Source organism: Musca autumnalis, unplaced genomic scaffold, assembly GCF_047663935.1.
Source record: "Musca autumnalis isolate F117 unplaced genomic scaffold, ASM4766393v1 scaffold_5, whole genome shotgun sequence".
Lineage (NCBI taxonomy): Eukaryota > Metazoa > Arthropoda > Insecta > Diptera > Muscidae > Musca > Musca autumnalis.
In genome coordinates this window covers 167,561,910-167,584,183 of record NW_027412088.1, presented here as the reverse complement: position 1 = coordinate 167,584,183, position 22,274 = coordinate 167,561,910, and the positions used below count along the sequence as shown (strand labels likewise).

Here is a 22,274-nt window from a genome sequence, read left to right as displayed (position 1 = left end):
GAACTTAATTTTCCGACTTTTGAAACATATTTTGCAAGGGCTAGCTAAGCTCTTAGATACCAATTCGAATCGGCTCTTTGTGAGCAATCGTACCCAGCGAGAACGTGAAAATGCAATTTTTATGAACTCCTGACTTTTTCCTACTAATACTCTTACCTTTGCCAAATTATTTGGATCAAATCCAGCCTGGAACAATTCCGCTTGCAAATATAAACGTTGTTGAAGATTCTCTGAACTTTCGAGGAAGGCATTAATAAATCTATAAAATAAATGTCGAGAACAAGTTTTTATTTGAAAATAACTTTCAAATCTCAAGAGTACTTACCTCACACCCACAGCTTGTAATTCCCCCGAACCTCCGCCACTATTCAGCATACCCATAAGTAAACGAAAGCGCACAGGTTCACTGCATCGTAAACGCAACGTAGACATAGCATCTGAAATGGCTGTATGACCGGATGTTGCCAACTTTTGGTTACCATGACCAAAGGAGTTTTTATCGCAAGCATTGGCCATTAATTGCATTGCCAAGATGCGAGCTCGTATACCCTGACCTGTTGCCGATGAGGCCAAAGGCATTAAACCAACCGGCGTTGTACCCAAACGAGCTGTCGCCTCCAACGAACGTGAACAGCAAATATTGAGACATTGCCTAGAAATGGAAATAAAGTAAATAAAAGGAAATTTGTAAGTTAAAGGGTATTTAGGCCATAGACAGAACAAACGCTTCACTTTGGGCATTGCATTTTGTCGAAAGCGAATCATTTATTCTGTCTTCGGTTTTAGACTTGCATATTTTGTTTTTGTTATTATACTCACAAACAAGCCAATTCATCGAGCAGTGCACGTCGCTGATAACTTTGTGAATTCCTGGGCACAGTTCCGACATTATTAATGGTGTTTATGGGTGCATTTACCGCTTGCGACAATTGTATGGAACGTAATACCTCCAAAAGTAGACTAACACCATCCGAAGGTGTGGCCACAAATTCTTGGACAAAACTACGACATAAAAAGTTATAAAAATTAAAGATAATGTTATGTTTAAAAGTCCGTATATCAACATACCTTGGAAATGAAACCCTTAAATCGGCTCTCAGTTTTGTGAGCAGATCTGTAATACTTGAAAATTGACGCAATGACATCTCACTTTCACTTGCCACAGGCGCCATAATTGGACTTCTGTTAATTGAAAAACAGGATTGTGAATTTAATAAAAATTGCAAAAGTTAAGGAAGTTACACTTACTTATAATCTGTATGCTTGTGAGGCAAGGTGGCTGATTTGAAATTATCCTCGGTTGCCGCGGCGGCTGCTGCATCACTGGCATCATATATCGATCGTGGATTGGGACCACTTTGTCGTTTACCAAACTTTTTCAAGGCAGCAACATAATCTTCAGGATTGTAAACTGGTGGTCTTTGATTTTCCTAAAAAGAAAGTAATATTTTTCAATTAAAAAAGGAGTCACCCGCAGAAATTCTTAGCTTAGAACTCATCTTATAATGTTTGGAAGATATCCGGATTTAAAAACCCACTTGGTTTCAAATGTCAATTCCATTGCGTATACGTGAAATAAAGAAGGTTAACCCCGAAAAAAGCTCTAATATAAACAGGCTGTAATACTGGTTCTAAATTCTGGTACTGTCATAATAAGTTTTTACTAGACGTTCACACCAGACAATTTGTCTTCAGAATTGAATTAATAACACAGATGTCCATAATTTTTTCACAGACGGTCGGGTTAACAAATTTTGGATATTTTTGTAAAAATAAGTGAGATAAATATTAAAATGTGTTGAAAATAAAAAAAACATGAACAAAAACAAAATGTGTGAACAGAAAACAAAAAGAAATCGATAATTTTCATTCATAATTTTACAACTGTTTCTGCAGTTGTCGGAGTCAACTGAAGTCAACTGTCCTGTCATGTGTAAACGCAGGGTTATGAAAGTGTTGCAAAGGGACAAAGTCATTTATTCTCTTTTATACCTCCTTTATGAGAATTTATTTGTCGTATATGCAATGGAATTGATAATATAAATCCACTAAATTTACTAAATCCATTACAATGTAAACGTACTATAAAATAAATGAAAAACTGAATTAAATGTTTAACCTTATTTACACCGGCACCTAATTATTTGAAAAATATTAAAGAGAATTGTCAGCAAAAATAGCGTGTTTTATTAAATCCAAATGTAAATGCGCTATTATTGTTTTGATATTTTAACGGTTTCTCTTCAGAACAGTTGGTAACGCGAATGTTCTCGTTCACCATCTTCTTTATTCCAACGGCAACAGTCACCATGGTGGTGAATAACGAAGTTATTTTTAGATATGTCTGTTGAATTCTAGATGAGATGTATGGATGTGTGTGTGTTTTGTTTTTATTTTCAACCACCTTCCATGTGATTCATTGAAAGCGTTGCCATTATGTGTCAATTTGTAAGAAAATTGGTCGAATTTAATTTGGACTGGATAATAAATAAAGTAAATAAAGGTAGACCCATGAAATTTGGAAGTGATATTTATCAGTTAGAAAAAATTATATATAAAGAGGGCAATATCGTTATATGGGGCGATATCAAAACGTGGACCACCTATGTGTAGGAATTCATTTTTGCAGGAACTCTTCTCATTCGACGAGATCCAAAAATATTATTTTTCAGCCAATACTGTTTGAAAATGTGCCCAAAACGTCTTAAAACTTTAAGGTGTATTCAAGGTCCAAGGCCGTATTTGCTATACGCCATACTTTAGTTGGTCCATCCGACCCAGACTGTTATTTTTGCCAATGAAAGAAAATTTAACCTGTTTGGGTCAGATGCAAATTTTATTTGCCAATGAAAGCAAATTTAACCTGTTTGGGTCGGATGTACCAAGTAAGGTATGGCGTAGGGCAAATATGGCCTTGGAACTTGAACACACAATTGCCGCCGTAAAGCACGAAGGAGGATATGGTATGGGGTTGTACGCGTGCTTCCGGTGAAGAAAATATTATCTTTATCGCAGGAATTATGGATAAGATGTGTTATTTAAACATTCTGAAGGATAATTTGAAATGTAGCGCTGATGGGGTTGGGCACAACATTCCAATTTTATCAAGATAATGACCCCACGCACAAATCATACATTGTTCGAGAATGGATGCTATATAACTGTCCAAAAGTGATTCAAAGACCTCCGCAATTCCCGGATTTGAATCCTATAGAAAATTTGTGGAGTATTTTAGAGATAAATATAAGAAGTTATAACATCTAAAGTATAGGAACCCTGGAAATGCCTTGTAAGAAGAATGGCGGAAAATTCAGATTTCTTGCACAGAAAATTTAGTTAAATCTATGCCAAAAAGGCTAAAAGCTGTAAACGATAACAAAGGATATCATACCAAGTGCTAAACACCTAAGATATCCTTTTTATTTAACAAAACTTTTAGTGTGGAGAATTTTCACTAAACAAATTAAAAAATTATTTCATTATTATTTATTATGCCTGGCGTCATCATTCTATCGTATAGCAAGAAGAAATATTGAACTTACAACTGCTGTGTTCCAGTATCGACAAGAATCTAAAAATTACTACGATAAAAATTTTCCCTTTATGATATCGAAAACAATAGTAAAAATTAGTGGATTTTTGCAGTACTGGAATAGACATAATTGGTCTGTTCCAGAACTGCAAGAATCTACTAATTTTTACTATTTTTTTCCGATAACATAAGGGAAAAAATGTTATCGTAGTAAAAAATAGTAGCTTCTTGCAAGTTCTGGAACAGAGCAAATAATTGTAAAACTGTCGGAAACTGAGGACCTCCCAAATGACCTACTAGAAAAATGCACAGAAAATATTATTTTTTATGAAGGGGATTTAGAACGATAATTTTTTTTTTTAAATAACAGGCAAACAAAAATTTTTCTATCTTCAAAAATATCAATTTTTGAACATATAAAATTTTTTCATTTTATTTATTTTATAAAATTTAGTTTTTTGTGTTTTTTCTGTTTTTTAAGTCGAATGCATTTACGAAATGGCATCATCATGCAACTGGCATTGTCGTTCCCAAATGAATGTATATTCGAACAAAAACCCACTCGATTTCAAATGCTGCATTTAGGGCACTTTGTTTTGGGAATTTTTCGCTTCATTTAATTTCAGATTAAATCCGGTTTTGTTAGTAATAGAGAGTTTCTTTACACTTATTTAATCCTTTCCAACAACTTATTTATATTATTTTTATAAATGCCTTTATTTGGTATTCCTCGCATTCAATATATGATTATATATTAGGCCGGGGCGATTTGTATGGAAGGAAAAAAGTGATAGTGGGCGCCTGGAGTTTCTGATTCTTGGGATTGTACTGAGCAAAAAAGTCCACTAGACCATATGTCTACGGTGAAAATCGAGCCCCCGGATTTTGACTTGAAATTTTTTTAAGGATATTTTGGCCAAACCATATCTCAGAAACTTGACCTATCCTGAAAATTTCCTTTTGCGTTCTTAGTACACTCACGAAGGGCTTTCATCTACAAAAAGAAATTTCCACCCACTGACTTTGAGTCAAATTTTGTAGCACAGTGTAATTTATCGATATTTTCCGAAAAATGTGCACTTTCTCGGGGCCATAACTGCCTGAAGGAGCGTTCCAAAGCTTTTGCGATGTACTAGAGAGTTCTTAATTATTGTCTTGGCTACAATTTTTGTCTTTGTGTTGGATCGAAAATCTCAGTGGTTTGGCTGTTACATACATGCCAAAATATCCAAAAAACCTTGAAAAGAAACTTCAAGTCAAAATCCGGGGGCTCGATTTTCACCGTAGACATATGGTCTAGTGGTCTTTTTTGCTCAGTACAATCCCAATAATCAGAAAATCTAGGCGCCCGTGGTGGTGTCAAATCGCCCCACCCTATTATATATGCAATAAGAGATGTAAATTTTAAATAAACTGTAAATAAGTAAGTTTAAGTCAGTTTTTTTATGTGGAGATGCTTTGTTTTCAGGAGCATTGGACTATTTTTATTTGCAAAGATAGGATTTCCTGAATCTTACCAAATAAAAGAGCTGTGACGTAACTCCAAATCCGTCAGAAATCATAGAAATACAGGACGATGGATATTGCTGTATAATATTAGAATTACCATGGAAAAACGTAATTCTGTTAGTCAAAACATGCTATTTTACTACATTACTACTAAAGTCTTTAAATATCCTGATAAATTTTCCGTGTTGGCTTCACAAGATGGGCTACATTGCATGTGGCTTTTCACGTGTTTTTCTTGCCCTTACATTAGCTATTTTCAATTACATCTTTCTTTTCTAATACATCATTAGTTATTTTGGGAATTTCTTTAAGGGGTGACCCCCACTTGTAAATTTGAGAAAGTCGAAAGAAATTTTATTGGCCCATTTTAAAGTATAAATAGCATAGAATATGTGGTAAAACTTTCAAATCGATCGGAACAAAACTGTGATATGAGTATGGGAAGGGAAAATTCATTGTAATTTGTATGTAGCATAGAAACTTAAAACGTGTTTTTCTCGAAATGACATTTTGAAAACGGTACCAACTCTAATAAACTGATTGTTATATCGCTCACTTACTCAAAGAGTGACACATCTCAAAAAATCAAATTTCGAGAAAAACGCGTTTAAGTTGGAGATGGAAATTTGACTTCCCAACTTAAAAAAGGCTATTACAGAAAAAATAAAGTAACTTCTTGGACCATATTTTTCAAAGAGCTAGCCAGATATCAGTGCTAAATTTCTATGCACGATCAAGCATGATTGCAAGTGTTTTAGTGGTCCATAAACTCAAAAAAAACTTTTTTGTTGATTTATGTCACACTCGTGGTAAATGAGCTGCAACTCGTTGAGTTTTAGATATATCCGCATGAACATTTTACACAAGATAAAGCAAAGGTCGTAGAAAAAAATAGAAATTGCTAACTCAGAAAACACATTTTTTGGTTTATGCCACTCTTTGAGTAAATGAGCGATATAATTTTGTGAGCTTATCAAGGACTTCAAAAACTAGTCCTTCATCGATCGATTTTAGTTTTAACAAAAAACATTAGTTTTTTCAGCAAAAAAAATGAATTTTGGCTTTTTGGACCATAATTTCGGTAAAAACTATTTTTTTTAATTCGATCGATGAAGGGCTATATCTTTATCTTCTAAATAAGCATACAAAAATATATGACGATCGGTTTATTAGGTTTCGAGCTAGAGTTGGCACCGCAAAACGCTTTATTAAAAAACAGGGTTTGGTAAACGGCCAAATACCACAAAAAATTCAGGTAGTACATTAAGATGTGCTCTTTCAGATGAAAAAAACATCTATGTACTAAATAGTTGCATAGTTTTCTTGGAAAAAATTCATGAAAAATGTCTTTAATTGGGCTTTACAAATTGAAATTAGTTATAGAGATTTTTCTTCTTCTTAGAAGTTTTTAATAAAGAATCCTGAACTTTGACCACATGCAGTGAGGGATCTGTGCATAAGGATAACTTAAAAGCTCTCTATGATTTCAAAATTGATTGCAAAATTTAGGTAGAATAGCAGTAAATTTCAAGGCAGTTTTCCATAAATTTGTAAAATTGTCGATATTTATTTATGAACAATTATAACTATGTTCCAGAACTTGCATGAATCAACTATTGTTGCCAGTTTCGCGTTCGTAGACGGTCATATCCCAGCAAACCAATCGTACCGATATCTTAACGAAATCGAAACAAAATTCGGACGATACGTCCGATGTCTGATCCGAAATCGTAACGATATCTTAACGAAAGTTGTATGAAGTAGTTGACATAATTTCGAAGCGAAATGTCGGAGCGACATCGTATCGATTTCGATCCGACTTCGTAACGAAATCTGAAGAAAATCTTTGGAAAATTCGGAAAGGAAATTTCTTTCCGTAATTCGTTCCGAAATCGGGACAAAATCTGAACTATTTCCGCTCCGAAAAATCGTATAGAAATCGTTACAAAATCTGAAGGACGTTGCTTCCGAAATTGCTCAGACGTGTCGCACATCCGACATTTGGTTTGCTGGGATGTCTCAAAACTATGCAATATTTTTTTAACAAGAAAATACCAAAAGTAGCTCAAAATTGGTAGTTTTCTGGGAAAATTCATGATTTTTAGGCCGCGTGACTGGGATTTACCCCTTAGCTCATATTGAAATTGAACTTGAGAGTAGCTTCCAGGCATAGTTATACATTAAGCCTTTAGGCTAAAGATACGACCAAAATTGTTCCTCATCGAAATAATGGTTTTGGACCACGGGTATGTTTGGACGGAACCCGTTTCAGACAATTTGCAGTTGATTTAGCCATATCAACTCCACCTACTTTAAAAATTTCCTATTGTTTTGTCTACTCTTTCGTCAAAGATACCGTTAATTCACTCTTCTTGCCTTCAGAGTAGCTTCTATGTATCAACAAAAGAGACTTATTTATAGTTGCGGCCACGTGTTTCAGGCATTAAATCAAGATTTTTTTCAACAAAACAGTAGTATTTCGAATTGTTCGCTCCCTATGTTACCAATCGCCGCCCATTTTTTTCAGTTAAACGGGCACAAGTCGAAATAACATCTCTCCTAATACAGAAAATTGTTTCAACAAAATGGTAGTAACTCGAAAATTTGTTAAAAATGTAACCAAATACTTAACGAAATGAAAAGAAATCCTGTACTGTAGTGTTGTGAAGGAGATATCTTTACGATGCCATAGTTTTTTTTATATAATATACCTTTAACATTAGCACAAAATAGTTTTTTGTCTCTACTGAAAAATAGAAAATTTAGAGTTACTACCCTTTTGTTAAACAGGTGCGATATGGTAATATTATTTCCAGGAATAGATTACCTTTGCGATGGTTCCATTTTTTTAATTGGGAGCGTGGTGCTTTTACTTCAAAAAAGTTCTAGAGCCCATAAACGACATTATGGGCCTGTTTATGTATGTCGATAAGAAAACGAATGCGGAAGAAAAACTACCAAATTTGAGTGTGTATTTCAAATTTGTTTTTTTTTTTTTTTGAAGCAAAAGCAAATGAAATAATATTTCAAAAACTAAAGTTTGGGTGTCTTTCATGCGCACACATTTTCGTTTCGAAATACATAAACTGGGGGAAAGAGTAATAGTTATTTTTAATGTTGGTGAACAATTGGAAGCCTATCATAAATGGGGTTAGTTGACCCAAATACCTTCTATTTAGTCGGTATTCAAATTATAAGAAATTAAAAATATTTTATTTTTGGTCGCTTTTCTCTCCAATTTGTTTGGTAAAATGGCAGCATTATTGCTTATTTCATTTGTTCTTATAAGAACTTTAAATAACCATATAACAAGTCCCGTATTGTCTAGTGGTTAGGATATCCGGCTCTCACCCGGAAGGCCCGGGTTCGATTCCCGGTACGGGAATTCTTTTCTTTATAAGCTCTTTTTTATTTTGGGTTTCTTTTAATTTTTAATAGGTTATTTTCCACTTACCTTGCTAAAAACTGTTTGGGACCAACTTGTTTCCGATGTTGTTGACATTTTATACGAAGCCATGGAACCATTGATGCTACTACTGCCACAATTGCTACGTTGTGTAACCGAAGATGAACCAACAGCAGCAATTGCTGCACCGCCGCTACCAGGTCGATGATGATTGTTACTTCCAGTGCCACCGCCGCCACCGCTATGAACACCAGACTGTGTATTATTATGTGGCGGTAATTTGGGTGAATTTTGACAAACACTGGGAGCCATTTGATAACTATGGGAAATTGAGGAAACTTCACTAAAATGAGAAGAAGAAAAACATTGAGGAAAGAAATTCATTAGTTAATAATGATAACGAAAGAAAAACACAAATATGGTGTCATTTAAAACATCTTGATTAGTTGAGGAGGAAGATTATGATGAGGATGATGAGATTATCTTTGGGACAATGTCACATTATTGTTTTTCCTTATGCACAGCCAGCTGTAAGTAGCCCAGAGACTACATAACAATTAGCTATGCAAAATTTATTATAATTTCAAATTTATGGCTTGGTTGTCAGCGGGTTTTTTCTTTTTTGTTAGAGCTACAAGTGATCATCGCCACCTAGCTCTGCCATCAACTTCCAATGACTGCTTGTATTGTCTATGCATTTTTTTCTAATTGTTGTCAATTCAATTATGATTTAGGCTCTTCGCCTGTTGTTTGCTCATAACATTGAGTAATTTATTGTTGGGATGACATTCACCGACAGCAAAAACAAATTACCATTGCTAGTGTAAAGTTAACAAATGCTATTGAAAGCTATGTACAATATTACACCTTAATGATCATCCCACCGCCACTACTAAATTGAATAATTTACGTTACACTCCCGTTTTCGGTAAAAATTGTGGGAGTGTTTTGTTTTTCCCTTTTCAAAAATCTGGGAGGGGTTTCCCAATACAAAATTAATTTATGACCTTAACATTAACCTCCAAAGCTGCGAAGGGCAGCAATATCACTAATCTTTTTGGCAGAGAAATAGATGCGATACATTTAGACTGGTTGCAATCGAAATTGGACACTAAACACTTACATAAGTGCCACAGATGTCTAAAGAAGTGGCTCAAAAAATATTGTGAATCTCATGAAGTATTGGCTTTCCCTAGGAAAGCTGTAGCCATTATTACAAAGACTACTCGTTATTAAAATTTCAGGACGTGCTAGAAGTGGCTTTAAGCTGTATCTTATTCTTTGTCTTTTCCGCTTAACTCCATGAGGAACATTAGGCCTCAATAGGTTTCTGAAACACTGTCCTTACATAATTCGTAAAATAAACATAGTGTCCATAGGGTTTTTAGCCTTCAAACAAAGGACACATTGAAGGTAACAAATTTCATCAAATATTAAAAAAGTAATATATAAAAATATACACATATTTATAAAAAAGAGAAATGAAAATAGAAAAGACACTCTGAGCAAATAAGGCATGCTTAATTGAGACCCCAAACAATGGAGCTGATTGGACAAAGCTGCTGCCAGCTTTGGCATTTCATACAAAACAGCATTTACTTGGGTGAACCAGCAATTTGAAGAACTGACGCGTGAAGTTTAAAGACAAATATTCTTTTAGAAGGAGAAGTCGATGTCTTTAATGAAATTAATTAAAGATAGACCATGAAATCAATTAAGGAAAAATATTAACTACCTCCAAAAAAAGGCGCGATTTCTACAATTTCTAATGCCATCCATGGAACTTGAATGAATTCCCGGCAAAATAAGCAAAAACGGTCGGAATATGTGCAAAAACTGGATGAATATATAAGAAAATCAGGTAGTTTTTTATGGACAAAAACAATTTTAACCTTTTGGGCAAAAGGAGCCACGGATGGTACTAGGGCAGTGCAAATTGTCTCAACATCCAGAGGTCCGAATGTACATCAAATTGGAGCTATAGGTATGTGACATCATAAAAACAGACGTCGTGGAGTCTTCAGAGGAAATGATGCAAACGAGTTGAAAATAGTTTATAAATATTGAGCACAGCTGGCATCTTACAATGGTTGATGGCAATGTCTTAACTGAGACATCATCTGCAACATGCTATATTTGTACAGTGCAAATCCTACATTGATTAACAAAAGTGTTTAGAAAAATAAATTCAAACAAATTGTTATGAGTATGGTGCATCACCTAAACACGCTTATATCCGATTTTTTGAGTATTTTCTGCACTTATCAGCTTATCGGCTTGAATTAAATATGTGACAAATAAGATCTCCCGAAGGAAAAATCCGCCCACAATTTGATGGAAAATGCATTTAATTGTTGACAAACCCAAAAGTAAAGGAAGTGAAACTTTCAATGATGGCAACGTAGTGAGAGAATTTTTTAAAAGTGCAAGTTTGTCAGCCGAAATAACTGGTCTGGGCAATAGCTTAATTGAAACATGTACAATTTTATTGCGAACTTTATCGCCTACGTATAAAGTTAATGTAGATAACGAAATATACATACATGGTAATACCTTCCACCTACTGTAAATAAAATTTTAATTCAAACTCCAGACATAATACAAAATGCACTAGTATCGATTGGTGACCTGTCAGAGGAAGTTGCAAAGGCCAGAATCAAAATATCAAAAGGTTTAAGGTAGAATTAGACGTGACATAGCCATAACACCATAACCAAAGAAAACCAAAACCCAATTGGTTTCCTATGGCTATGGCATTATGTTACTACTAATCGAATACATTGACTTCCATAGGATTGGTTGAATCAGCTGATTGATAAGGCATTATGGTTATGTCCCGTCTAATTCTACCTTTAGCCTATATCATACCCAAACGAATTCGCGAATATTATCAAATACCAGAGGAACTTGAACCCATCTTGGTTACTCGATAAGAGATTTTTATAAATATTCAAGCCTGTCAGCCGAAATAACTAGCCTGGATAAAAACTTAATTGAAATATGTGCAATATTATTGCAACATATGCAATAGACACTGCTCGAGTGCTGACTGCGACCAACCTTCCTCCTATTGTACCGGTGGTGCTCAAAATATTTTGTGCATTATTCTCTCTGAGCGAGTTTTTCCTTTGCTAAACCCCGATAGATGAGAATAAAGAGAACATATGTTGTTGTTGCAGTCACGTTAACGTACATATATGGGTGATCTTGGCTGTATTGTACCAAAAACTTAATAATACAAAATTCATATGTATCGATTGGGGAGCTGTCAGAGGAAGCTGCAGAGCCCGGAAACAAAAGATATTAAAAGGTATCACATTTAAAACTTTTATATAGTTAATTCATCAAAGGAATGTACGTGGGTAGTTAAACGAAATTTCGCAATGAAGGCCACGAAAAATAATTTTTTTGGAAAAAAAAACTTGTAATAAAATCGAAGCTAAAACATGGAGGACCATGAGGTTATGACATTGTTGGAGTATTCGCAGGAGCATGAAGATGTTGAGGTAAGTAAATTACTTTAACAATTCATGCGGACATATATTTTTAAGTTATTTTACAGAAACCGACAGCTCAGATTTTCTACAGCAAATTAACCCACTTAGCGCCGAGAATTTTTTTGCGAGAAAATTATATTTTTTAAGCATTTTTTAACAAATAACTTTTTTCTCTAAAACGTATAGTTTTCCTGCAATCGGGCCTTCTTTTAAAAGTTCCAAAAACTTTGGAGGGTAATATAGGTGTATCCTTACATGCCAATCCCTTGGTTTTTGATTGAGAAAATACTCTTACTATATTCCTAACAAATCCCTGACTTTATTTGATTCTAACATTTTTGATTAAATTTTTATTGCATACATATTTAAAATGTTCATCAAAAGTCGAAAATGACAAAAAAGTCGATTTTTTTGAATAGCTTGGGTTTTTGGCCAATTGCTTGGAAATGCGTAGATCAAAAGAAGCGTTATCAGCGTGAAATTACAGATAACAGACAATACTATTACAAAATGCAAAAAACTCCACAAAAATATTTGAAAAACCAGAGTTTTACGTCAATTTTTGCAACCATTTTTTGTGGCGTTTAAACGACCGCTGGCTTTATCTGGATTAATAGAATCCACTGGGATAAAGACGTCATTGGATATCATCTGGAAAGTTAAAAATCTTAAAAGGACCAACATGAAAGCATAGCAAATCCAATGTACACTTGTGCTCCAATCCTCAAAAACTTAGTTTTGTACCCTTTTGCCATCACTATTTTTTTTTTATTTTTTTTTTTATTTTATTTATTTTTGCATCATAAGATAATCTTTAAATCTGTTCATTGCATTTTGTTTCATAAAAATTTGTAATAGAATTTTATTTATTAGTCAAAAATCTAAAATCAATTTAATAGGCGGATTTTTTTTGTGTTATGATTATAAAAAAAATTATTGGGTTGATATGTATGTATAAAAAATTTAAAATAAAAACTTACTTAATAAATCATTAATTGATGAGCAATTAATCCGTTATTAACAAATAAAAAAATAAGTTGCTTTAAGGTAAGGTCACATTAGGCAAATATTTGCTCCAGCGACCGGCATTGTGCACTTACTGAGATCAAATGAGTGTTATAATACATTGAATTTATGCTCACTTGCTCTCAGTAAGCGCACACTGCCGGTCGCTGGAGCAAATATTTGCCTAATGTAACTGTACCTTTAGGGTAACAGCCTAATTTTTTGGAGAGTTTATATCGATAAAAATCAGATTGCGACCTCGGTGTTGGACAAGGAGATATATTTATGGGTGAATATTGCAAAAAGACTTGTTTCTGTGTCCCGATGCATTTAAGGTTAAAAATATTAAAAAAAATTAATTCTTAGAAATGGAATAAGTAAAACAAATTGTCATTAAACGAGGCTCGAAAATCAAATTAAAATATTCTAAATATTTATATGAAAAAAAAAATTGTTCGCAAGGCACAAAACTCATTACGGTGCGTGTCGTTTTGTGCTCAAAAAACACAGATAATTATTAATATTTCAAAATATATTATACTAGCTAAACCCGGTGCGCTTCGCTACCCCGACTAAGATAAAATATAGTGGAATGCTATAATTGTATTAACTTTTTATATTTTAACGTATAAATATAGGAGAGCCCATTCATGGCTGTCATGGAGCTACTATGGTATTTTTGTATGTTTCAGTGGGTAGCACTCCTCCTAAAGCCTTATAATCTTACACTATTAATTTCTCTTTATTTCTACAGATTGTATTTAGATCTAATTGACTTAATTAATTTTAGAATAGAACCAGGTTTGAAAATCTCAAGTTTGAGGATAGTTTTAATTTCTTTTATATGTACAGGGGACTTATGTTTTCCAGGTCATATCCATATTAACATATTGTGATATGTTAAATTACTCTTAGGATAACTCTCACTTTTATTCATAATTTTTACACAAATAATGATTTAGATATATCATAATAAAAAAATTTTCTTAATAAGTCTCTCCAATAAATATGTACAGTCAACCAAAAAAGTCTACATACACCCTATAAATCTCGGGTTTTAAGGGTAAGGAAGCATTTTTATGAAAATCAAAGTACATAGTTCTATTTCATATCCTTAATAAACAGTATTAGATACAACAAAAATATATTCCATAATACGAATAACGGTAAATTCTATAAAAACTAAAAAAATAATAGGGAAAAAGTGTACATACACCCAATGAAATATGGATATTACCGTAAAATTTATGAAATAAGCAATACAAATTGTACATTTTCTTGCTTTAGCGAATGCCTCTGGTTGTTCATGATATCTTTTAGGCAAAATAGGAAAACATTTGTGGATTAATTGCCGTTATTTCAGGTCAGATTTCGCGTATAGCTTGTTAAAGCGGACCCTTGTAGATTTCTTTGAGTTTTTCAGTCTGGTAGTTTATGAAACCCCAGAAAATACAGTGGGACTAATCATTTTGAGATCCTAGAGCGCCTTGAAGTTGTTGTTGTGGATAATATATGCTCCTGAGCTTCGCTAAATATACGAATTCCTGAGTTTTATCATAAATTTTATAGCTTTCACAGCATTCCAAGGGGAAAATTACATGCAGAAGCCTTGGAATTACCTTGTAATAAGGTCTGGTACGATCCTCGAGCATCCACTGAATCAGCAATGTGAAAGTATCCAACATTTATAGCGCTTTAAGTGACCCTAACGATCATAATACGAGAGCGTAGTAGTTAACAGTGTAAATTTCATACAAATTTCATGCATTCTTTGGTGGTGATTTTATTTTGATGCTTTGGAAGCTTTAGGAGCGGGTTTGTAGAAAAATATTGTACATTTCTGATTGAGTTAAGGTCCAAAAATTATATCAGACCTTATTACAAGGTATTTCCAAGGCTTCTGCATGTAATTTTCCCTTGGAATGCTGTGAAAACTATAAAATGTATGAGAAATCTCAGGAATTCGTATATTTAGCGAAGCTCAGGAGCATATATTATCCACAAGAACAACTTCAAGGCGCTCTAGGATCTCAAAATTATTAGTCCCACTGTATTTTCTGGGGTTTCATAAACTACCAGACTGAAAAACTCAAAGAAATCTACAAGGGTCCGCTTTAACAAGCTATACGCGAAATCTGACCTGAAATAACGGCAATTAATCCACTATTTTGCCTAAAAGATATCATGAACAACCAGAGGCATTCGCTAAAGCAAGAAAATGTACAATTTGTATTGTTTATTTCATAAATTTTACGGTAATATCCATATTTCATTGGGTGTATGTACACTTTTTCCCTATTATTTTTTTAGTTTTTATAGAATTTACCGTTATTCGTATTATGAAATATATTTTTGTTGTATCTAATATTGTTTATTAAGGATTTGAAATAGAACTATGTACTTTGATTTTCATAAAAATGCTTCCTTACCCTTAAAACCCGAGATTTATAGGGTGTATGTAGACTTTTTTGGTTGACTGTATATGATATTTAATACCTGTAGACTTGGTTTATTCCTTCCCAACTATATGTACTTCTGTATATAATGATGACTTCTACTGACTTCTGAGTTTCTTCAAGATTTCATTGAAATTGGACATACGTATCAAAAACATGAAATCGACCGAAAATATATATGAAAGCCATTCTTCATTCTTCTTTCCTTTTCATGTTTGTTATGGTGTTTAATTATTCCTTATGTTGTGGTGGGTTCTTGTGGCTTTTTGTTTGTCTTTGTTGTCAGCCAATGCAGCAAACCATGTATTGTGTTCATCAATGATTGCAATATTATACGCGACATTTATATCCAAGTTATGCGAAAAGTGTATATGAGAAGTATATGCACTCAAATCAAAAATTTCTGGGCTGGTTTTCTGTATTGACAATACTTTTTGTAAACAAAATTAGATTATGATAGTTCCTACAATCGGTATTGTTAACGATTTTAACAATATTGCGGAAATTCGAAAGTTGTTTTTGTTTTCTATGTTTGGAACAAAAGATGGTATTTTTGGATTTGGATTACAATGTTTGAACAAAACAAATACATTTTTGGAACCAAAACATATATTTTTGTTCCAACAAAAGCGAAAAATATTTTTTCTGTGCGTGTATTCCGATATGAACCGATGTCGATATAATTTGGCACATTCCCTTTTAGACCAAATCCCGTCTCACATTCCAAATTTCATTGAAATTGAACATACATACATAGCGCGTTTGGTGCATAAAATACAGGAAATCGCCCGAAAATATATATGAGAGCTATATTAAAAACTTAACCTATATTAAAAACTTAACCTTATTTCTGGAACAAATTCCTTAACACATTCCAAATCTCAGCGAACTTAGTCATATATAGCGTGTTTGGTGCATCAAATACCTCAAATCGGTCGAAAATATATATGGGAGCTATATTCATATCTGAACCGATTTCCATATAATTTGGCACATTTATTTCTAGAACAAATTCCGTCACATATTCCAAATTTCTTTGAAATCGGACATACACAGCGTGTTTGGTGCGTAAAATACGGGAAATCGGCCTAAAATATATATGCGAGCTATATCCAAATTCGAACCGATTTCGATGTAATTTGGCACATTTATGTCTAGACCAAATTCCGTTACACATTCCAAATTTCAGTGAATTTGGACATATATAGCGTGCTTTGTGCAACAAATACGGGAAATCGGCCGTAAATATATATGGTAATATTCAAAAAAGTTTTATAATCGTTGAAGTTGAGGTTCACCATTTAATAAGTCGCGAACTGTTAATATATTTTATGAAATATGAATATATTTATATTATTTGAAGTGTTTTAGCCACGATCTTATAATATGGACCATAACAAATAATTTTGGTGGAAGCTGCGTTGGTGGTAATATAAAAAAATGGGAAAAATGTGTTGAAGTAAACAAGTTTTTTTGTGTTCTTTCTTGATTTCTGGCCAAACCACGCAAAATTCAAACCTGTGCTCAAAGAAAGAACTAAAGAATACCCCTTGGGCAACATGGTTCTAGTGTATGACTTTTCGATATATACACTGTATCCCCCTAAAATCGATGCTGACATTTTGAAGTTTTGATTTCAGTGTTTTTCGAATTTTTCTTATAATTAGATGGTGCAACTAGATAATAATCAAAACTAGTTTATAAAATTGTAGAACTCGCGATTCCACGTCGTTCGATGTATATCTCATGAGTGTGCTCTGTACAGCTTCGTAGTAATAGGAGTCCAAAGGCGAAAATTTGGTGCGTAAATTTTCTGAAAAAACCTATTCTTTGGCTTTAAAATTTACAACTGTCGTACAGGTACCCCTGAACCCCGCGTGATTTTAGTTTTTTTACGTGCCGGATCTAATAAGCCCATCCGGGTTCGAATCCATCCACTAAAACCCCGGATATAGATACCTTGAAAGTAGGAAAATCTGCAAAAACATAATTTGACAATTCCGCAAATTGAACCGCGATTTTCTTTGATTATTTTTACATAAATGTAATCCTTTATACGCGATTATTATATTTGCCAAAAAGGTGTGTCACAAATTACAAAGATTCGGGAGTAATATCCCTATTTATCCCAAAATAGAATGTGGTGGCACATCCGCAGTTCTTGACGAATCTGTCTAAAATAATTTATATTGACGTATTTTTAATAGGCGGCCATTGAAATCGGATGCACCTTATAATCATATGCGCATCGCGTAATTTTTGCCCACTTGTAGGTTTTTTGAATAGTAAGATGCAACTGATGGCACACTTTGGCCGCTGAATAAAACATGGGAAACCCCACGCATATTGATAGACACGGACTCCCTGTATCTGAAAAGCACATGCACCTCAACTGATTTAAACGGATTCGCGAATTACACGCTTTTTAATTTTTGTGTTTTTTCTTTGGTTGTAATTTCATTATTACGCTCTACTCCTTATTTCTATTGCTTATCGCAAAAAGCAAATATACTTTCACGATGACAAATTATTTTCCTTGTAATAGTTTTAGCAAAATACTTCAGGATTTGGATCGAAATTTAGCGAAACAATAGAATAACTCCCAACATTTATTTTTCAAATTTTTCGTATTTTACCAAAAATATATTTTTGAAATAATTTCCAAAAATAAGTTTCCGTTCTTTGTTGTTGCTGTAATATGCAAGTTATAAACGCGATCTTTATAATTTTGGTCTCACATTTTTCTACACGTTGTCTAGATTCTGTACGTATTTTTAAATTGTTTCTTTTAGAGATTTTTTGGACTCTGAGTTAGAATAAATAAAATTTATTCCAAGATTTCTTCAATATTTTTTGATTTTCCGCGAAAATAAAAATAAATTTAGCAACTATTTTAGCATCTACGGATAGATATTAAATGCTGGTAACGATTCATATATACATGTTCTTATTACAAGACAATAGGAATTTTTAAGTATTTTTTCTTTACAAGAGAGTAAAACCGCATATAACTTTTGAGTGCAGCATCCCATTTTGTGAACGCGAACAGATTTGAAACCACGATTTTTTTCGTAACCCATGTACCAAAAATGGCGGATGTGCTCGCCAAAAAAGTTTTTAATTTTTTTCCTATGTAATTGTAAAGGAAATTTGAAATTTACCATATGGGAGCTATATCCAAATCTCAACCGATTTCGATATAATTTGGTACATATATTTCTAGACCAAGTTTCGTCACACATTCAAAATTTTACTGAAATTGGACATTAATAGCGTGTTTCGTGCATAAAATAAGGAAATCTGATGAAAACATATGTATGTGGGAGCTATATCCAAATCTGAACCGATTTGAATATAATTCGGTAAATTTATTTCTACTTCAAATTCCGTCATACATATAATATAAAGATATTTGCATACAAAATCTAAATTCTTTGGAGGTACCTCCGGTTTTGATGCTATATCTCCAGATCAACGCGGAATTTCAAAAAATGATATAGCCTATTTTCTTTTCAGGCGATGTAAGAATGTACCCTAAAAACTGCGGGAACATCTGTTCAGCGGTTTTTGCGTCTATAAGGCACAAACAAACAGACAAACAAATTTCAATTTTATATACATATATAGATACATGAAGTGTGTTAGTGTTTTTTGAGCATGTTCCCGAAAATTTGTCATTCCCGTGCTGAGTATTTTTTCCGTTATATTATAATTTCCAAATTGATGGTATATGTATGTTCAATTTTTTAATCTGTGTTAAATTATTTTATATTTTTAAAAAAAAAGATTTGCACATTCAAATCCAAGAATAGACACGTTTTCATCATTACCGTGGGTATTTTCAAACCACGGTAATGACAAAAGGAACACAGGAATCACATTTTCAGTATAAATTTTGAGATATTCAATCTATTATAATTATTTAATAAATTTATTATAGAATTATTAAACATATCATCAATTACAACATGGCACAATCAAAAAAAAAATTTAGAAATGCAGAGGAAAAAATGTCATTTCGGTGGGACTACTGTCATTCCCGTGGTTTTTAAAAAATATATAATATACGTGGCGCACCGGTATATAATATACATGACGACCCCAAAAACAAGTCTTATTAAACAGTATAAGCCGAAAAATATTTATTTAGACCCATTTTCGCACTTTGCCGTTTTCGACACCAAAAACAAGTCTTTTCGAAATATTCACCCCTTACAATAGAATTTTCTTTTTTAGTCATAAAGCTAAAATAAATTTAAAGACGAGAACATCCTGTAAATCTTTATATTTAGATAGTTAGAATTTTTCGAAATTTATGTTGTTGAGATTATTAATAATATTTTATGGTGATATGAAAGTTTAAAAAGCTCTTAATTAATTAAATCATTTATTATTGAACAAATGAACCGTTATTAACGATTAAAAATTTAGGTTGCTTTAGGGATAACAGCTTAATTTTAAACTGCTAAATTGGCATAATTTATAACCCGAAGGATATAATTATCCGCCTTAAATATTGTTTAAATCCCAAAATAAATCTTTAATCCTTCAAACCTCCTTTACATTGCAACAACAAAAACACTTACCAAAGATTATTGCAAAATAACCCCATATTGACGATGTATGCGTATTTCTTACGATTTGCTATCCAGGCAAATCAAAATGTTAGTCTGCTCCTAGGTGACCAAGTTTATCTTGGGGTTAATAACCAACAATATGCAAATTAAAAAAACGGATTGATTTGCCGGTTGACTAGTTTGTTAGGTTAGTAACGTTTTAGGCAATTAGACTAGACACTGGGTAAGTGAGTGAGTGGCGCTTCGACATCTTTGACAGAGACACAGATACATTTTACAAGAAAATTGAAACTAAGTGGGTTTTACTCCATGAACATAGTGTAACTATGGTCTTTCTCTGCCAGGGTTTGTCACTCTGCAGCCAGTGGGATGGGATAATTACTAAACCAGCAGCATTAAACAGTCACAAACGACAACACTTCAAACAAGTTTTCACGCACAAAATTGGTTTTGGTTTTTCTTCGTATTCTTCTTCAGCTTTTTTCAAGTTTATTTTCATTAAGTTTTTCCTTTCAGGTTTTCAATTTTGTTTGCAGGCAAATTAGTGGGAAATTTATTTCCTTTGCTCTCTCTCTCTTCTTATTTTTCGGTTTTATGGGGGACTTTTTTTATTACATTTTAATTTTTGTTTGGTTATTCAAAACAATTTTGCGATAAAGAAGTTGACAGACACATTTGACCCGCGCACTAAGATTAAACGCCAATTTCGTGTAGTAGGTGCCGTTTGGCGAAAAATTTTATTTTTCAATAGTCACCTTAAACCGACATCTTACTCTAAGCCTATGATCTTGATAACTGATTGAAGCCACAGGCCGGTTGCAATCAGCCAGCAGCCTAAAACTTTTTGGCTGCTGGATTCTTCTGCCACAGCCAATAATGTTCAATACATAATTTGTTTTGACTTAAGATTGGTTTTTTGTTTTCTTCCGAAATATCACTTTCACTGAAACATTTGGAATTTTGTTTTTTTTCTTATTTTGGAACTGCTTTTCTTTTCACTTCAATCAAAAGAAATTTAAATATTATTTTTCTAAGTCGTTAAAAAGAGGTGGATGGATAGGAGGTGGTGGTAATACAAAAAGCAGAATAACAGTTAATTTCTTTTTAACACATTATTTTCTTTCATTCTCTTACTATGTTTCTTGGTTTGTTGTATTAACGGTTTTCATTGGGTTTTCTGAGGCGTTTTTTGCTTTTGTCTGAATGCAAATCATCATAAATCAGCACCAGCCACAAACAAATAACAACAACACCCAGCCCAGCAACAACTTAATGTGCTTATTAACAACAACAATACCCGCACTCAAGTCAAGATTGATGGCCAAGTTAGTCACACTTTGTCCGAAAGAATGAGGCACGCTCACACACACTGTCGGAACGTTCATTCATCCATACCTCCACCTATCCATCTGTCAATAGTAAAATACCCAGATAAATATCAAAACTTTATGCTTCGACCAGAACGGTTGGTGCTACATGTGTTGAAGTTATTTGTATTCTTGGTTTCTTTGTGTTTTATTTTCTTATTTTATTCTTTTGTGATTAAGATTTTAGTTTCTGACTTTGTTGGTGTTGTTTTTCTCAACCAAAGACAATTATAAATTTCTTTAAAAACCATTCAATTCTTTTATTTGTTGGTTCTTTCTTCACTGATTTATGGGAATTACTGGGGTAGGAAAAAGTTGTGGTCCGGTTTGAAATCTACCACTGAATATTCCACACAACTGAGCTCAGTAATTCACGAATCCAAGTATCTTTAAAGTATTTTTTTCAGCGAAAAGCAAAGCAGAAAGCGCTGATTTTTAAGTATTTTTTTCAGTGACTAGCACAGCAATAAGCTTGGATTTTTTAAATATTTTTTAGTGATCAGCACAGCAACAAGCGTGGATTTTTTAAGTAATTTTTTTCAGTGACCATCGCAGCAATAGGCCTGATTTTTTAAGTAATTTTTATCAGTGACCAGCACAGCAATTAAGCGTGGATTATTTAAGCAATTTTTATCAGTGACCAGCACAGCAATTAAGCGTGGATTATTTAAGCAATTTTTATCAGTGACCAGCACAGCATTTAAGCGTGGTTTTTTAATTAATTTTTATCAGTGACCAGCACAGCAATTAAGCGTGGATTTTTTAAGTAATTTTTATCCGGGACCAGCACAGCAATTAAGCGTGGATTTTTTAAGTAATTTTTATCAGTGACCAGCACAGCAATTAAGAGTGGATTTTTTAAGTAATTTTTATCAGTGTCCAGCACAGCAATTAAGCTTAGATTTTTTAAGCAAATTTTTCAGTG

General features: G+C 33.3%; 1 protein-coding gene and 1 non-coding gene across 2 annotated transcripts in view; one reads left to right on the top strand and one right to left on the bottom strand.

The window, feature by feature from the left end:
- The window catches only part of mwh (multiple wing hairs), a 207,632-nt gene that overhangs the window by 7,732 nt on the left and 177,626 nt on the right, over positions 1-22,274 (bottom strand). Inside the window, exons 2-7 of the mRNA XM_073956896.1 lie at positions 8,496-8,790; positions 1,249-1,430; positions 1,069-1,182; positions 820-1,002; positions 326-652; positions 157-259 (exon numbers count right to left, since the gene is read on the bottom strand). Coding sequence (XP_073812997.1) covers positions 157-259; positions 326-652; positions 820-1,002; positions 1,069-1,182; positions 1,249-1,430; positions 8,496-8,759 — 1,173 coding nt within the window. The 5' untranslated portion in view covers positions 8,760-8,790. The remainder of the gene's footprint in view (positions 1-156; positions 260-325; positions 653-819; positions 1,003-1,068; positions 1,183-1,248; positions 1,431-8,495; positions 8,791-22,274) is intronic.
- TRNAE-CUC (transfer RNA glutamic acid (anticodon CUC)) lies at positions 8,355-8,426 on the top strand. Its single transcript has one exon. It is a non-coding gene; the product is annotated as a tRNA-Glu (tRNA).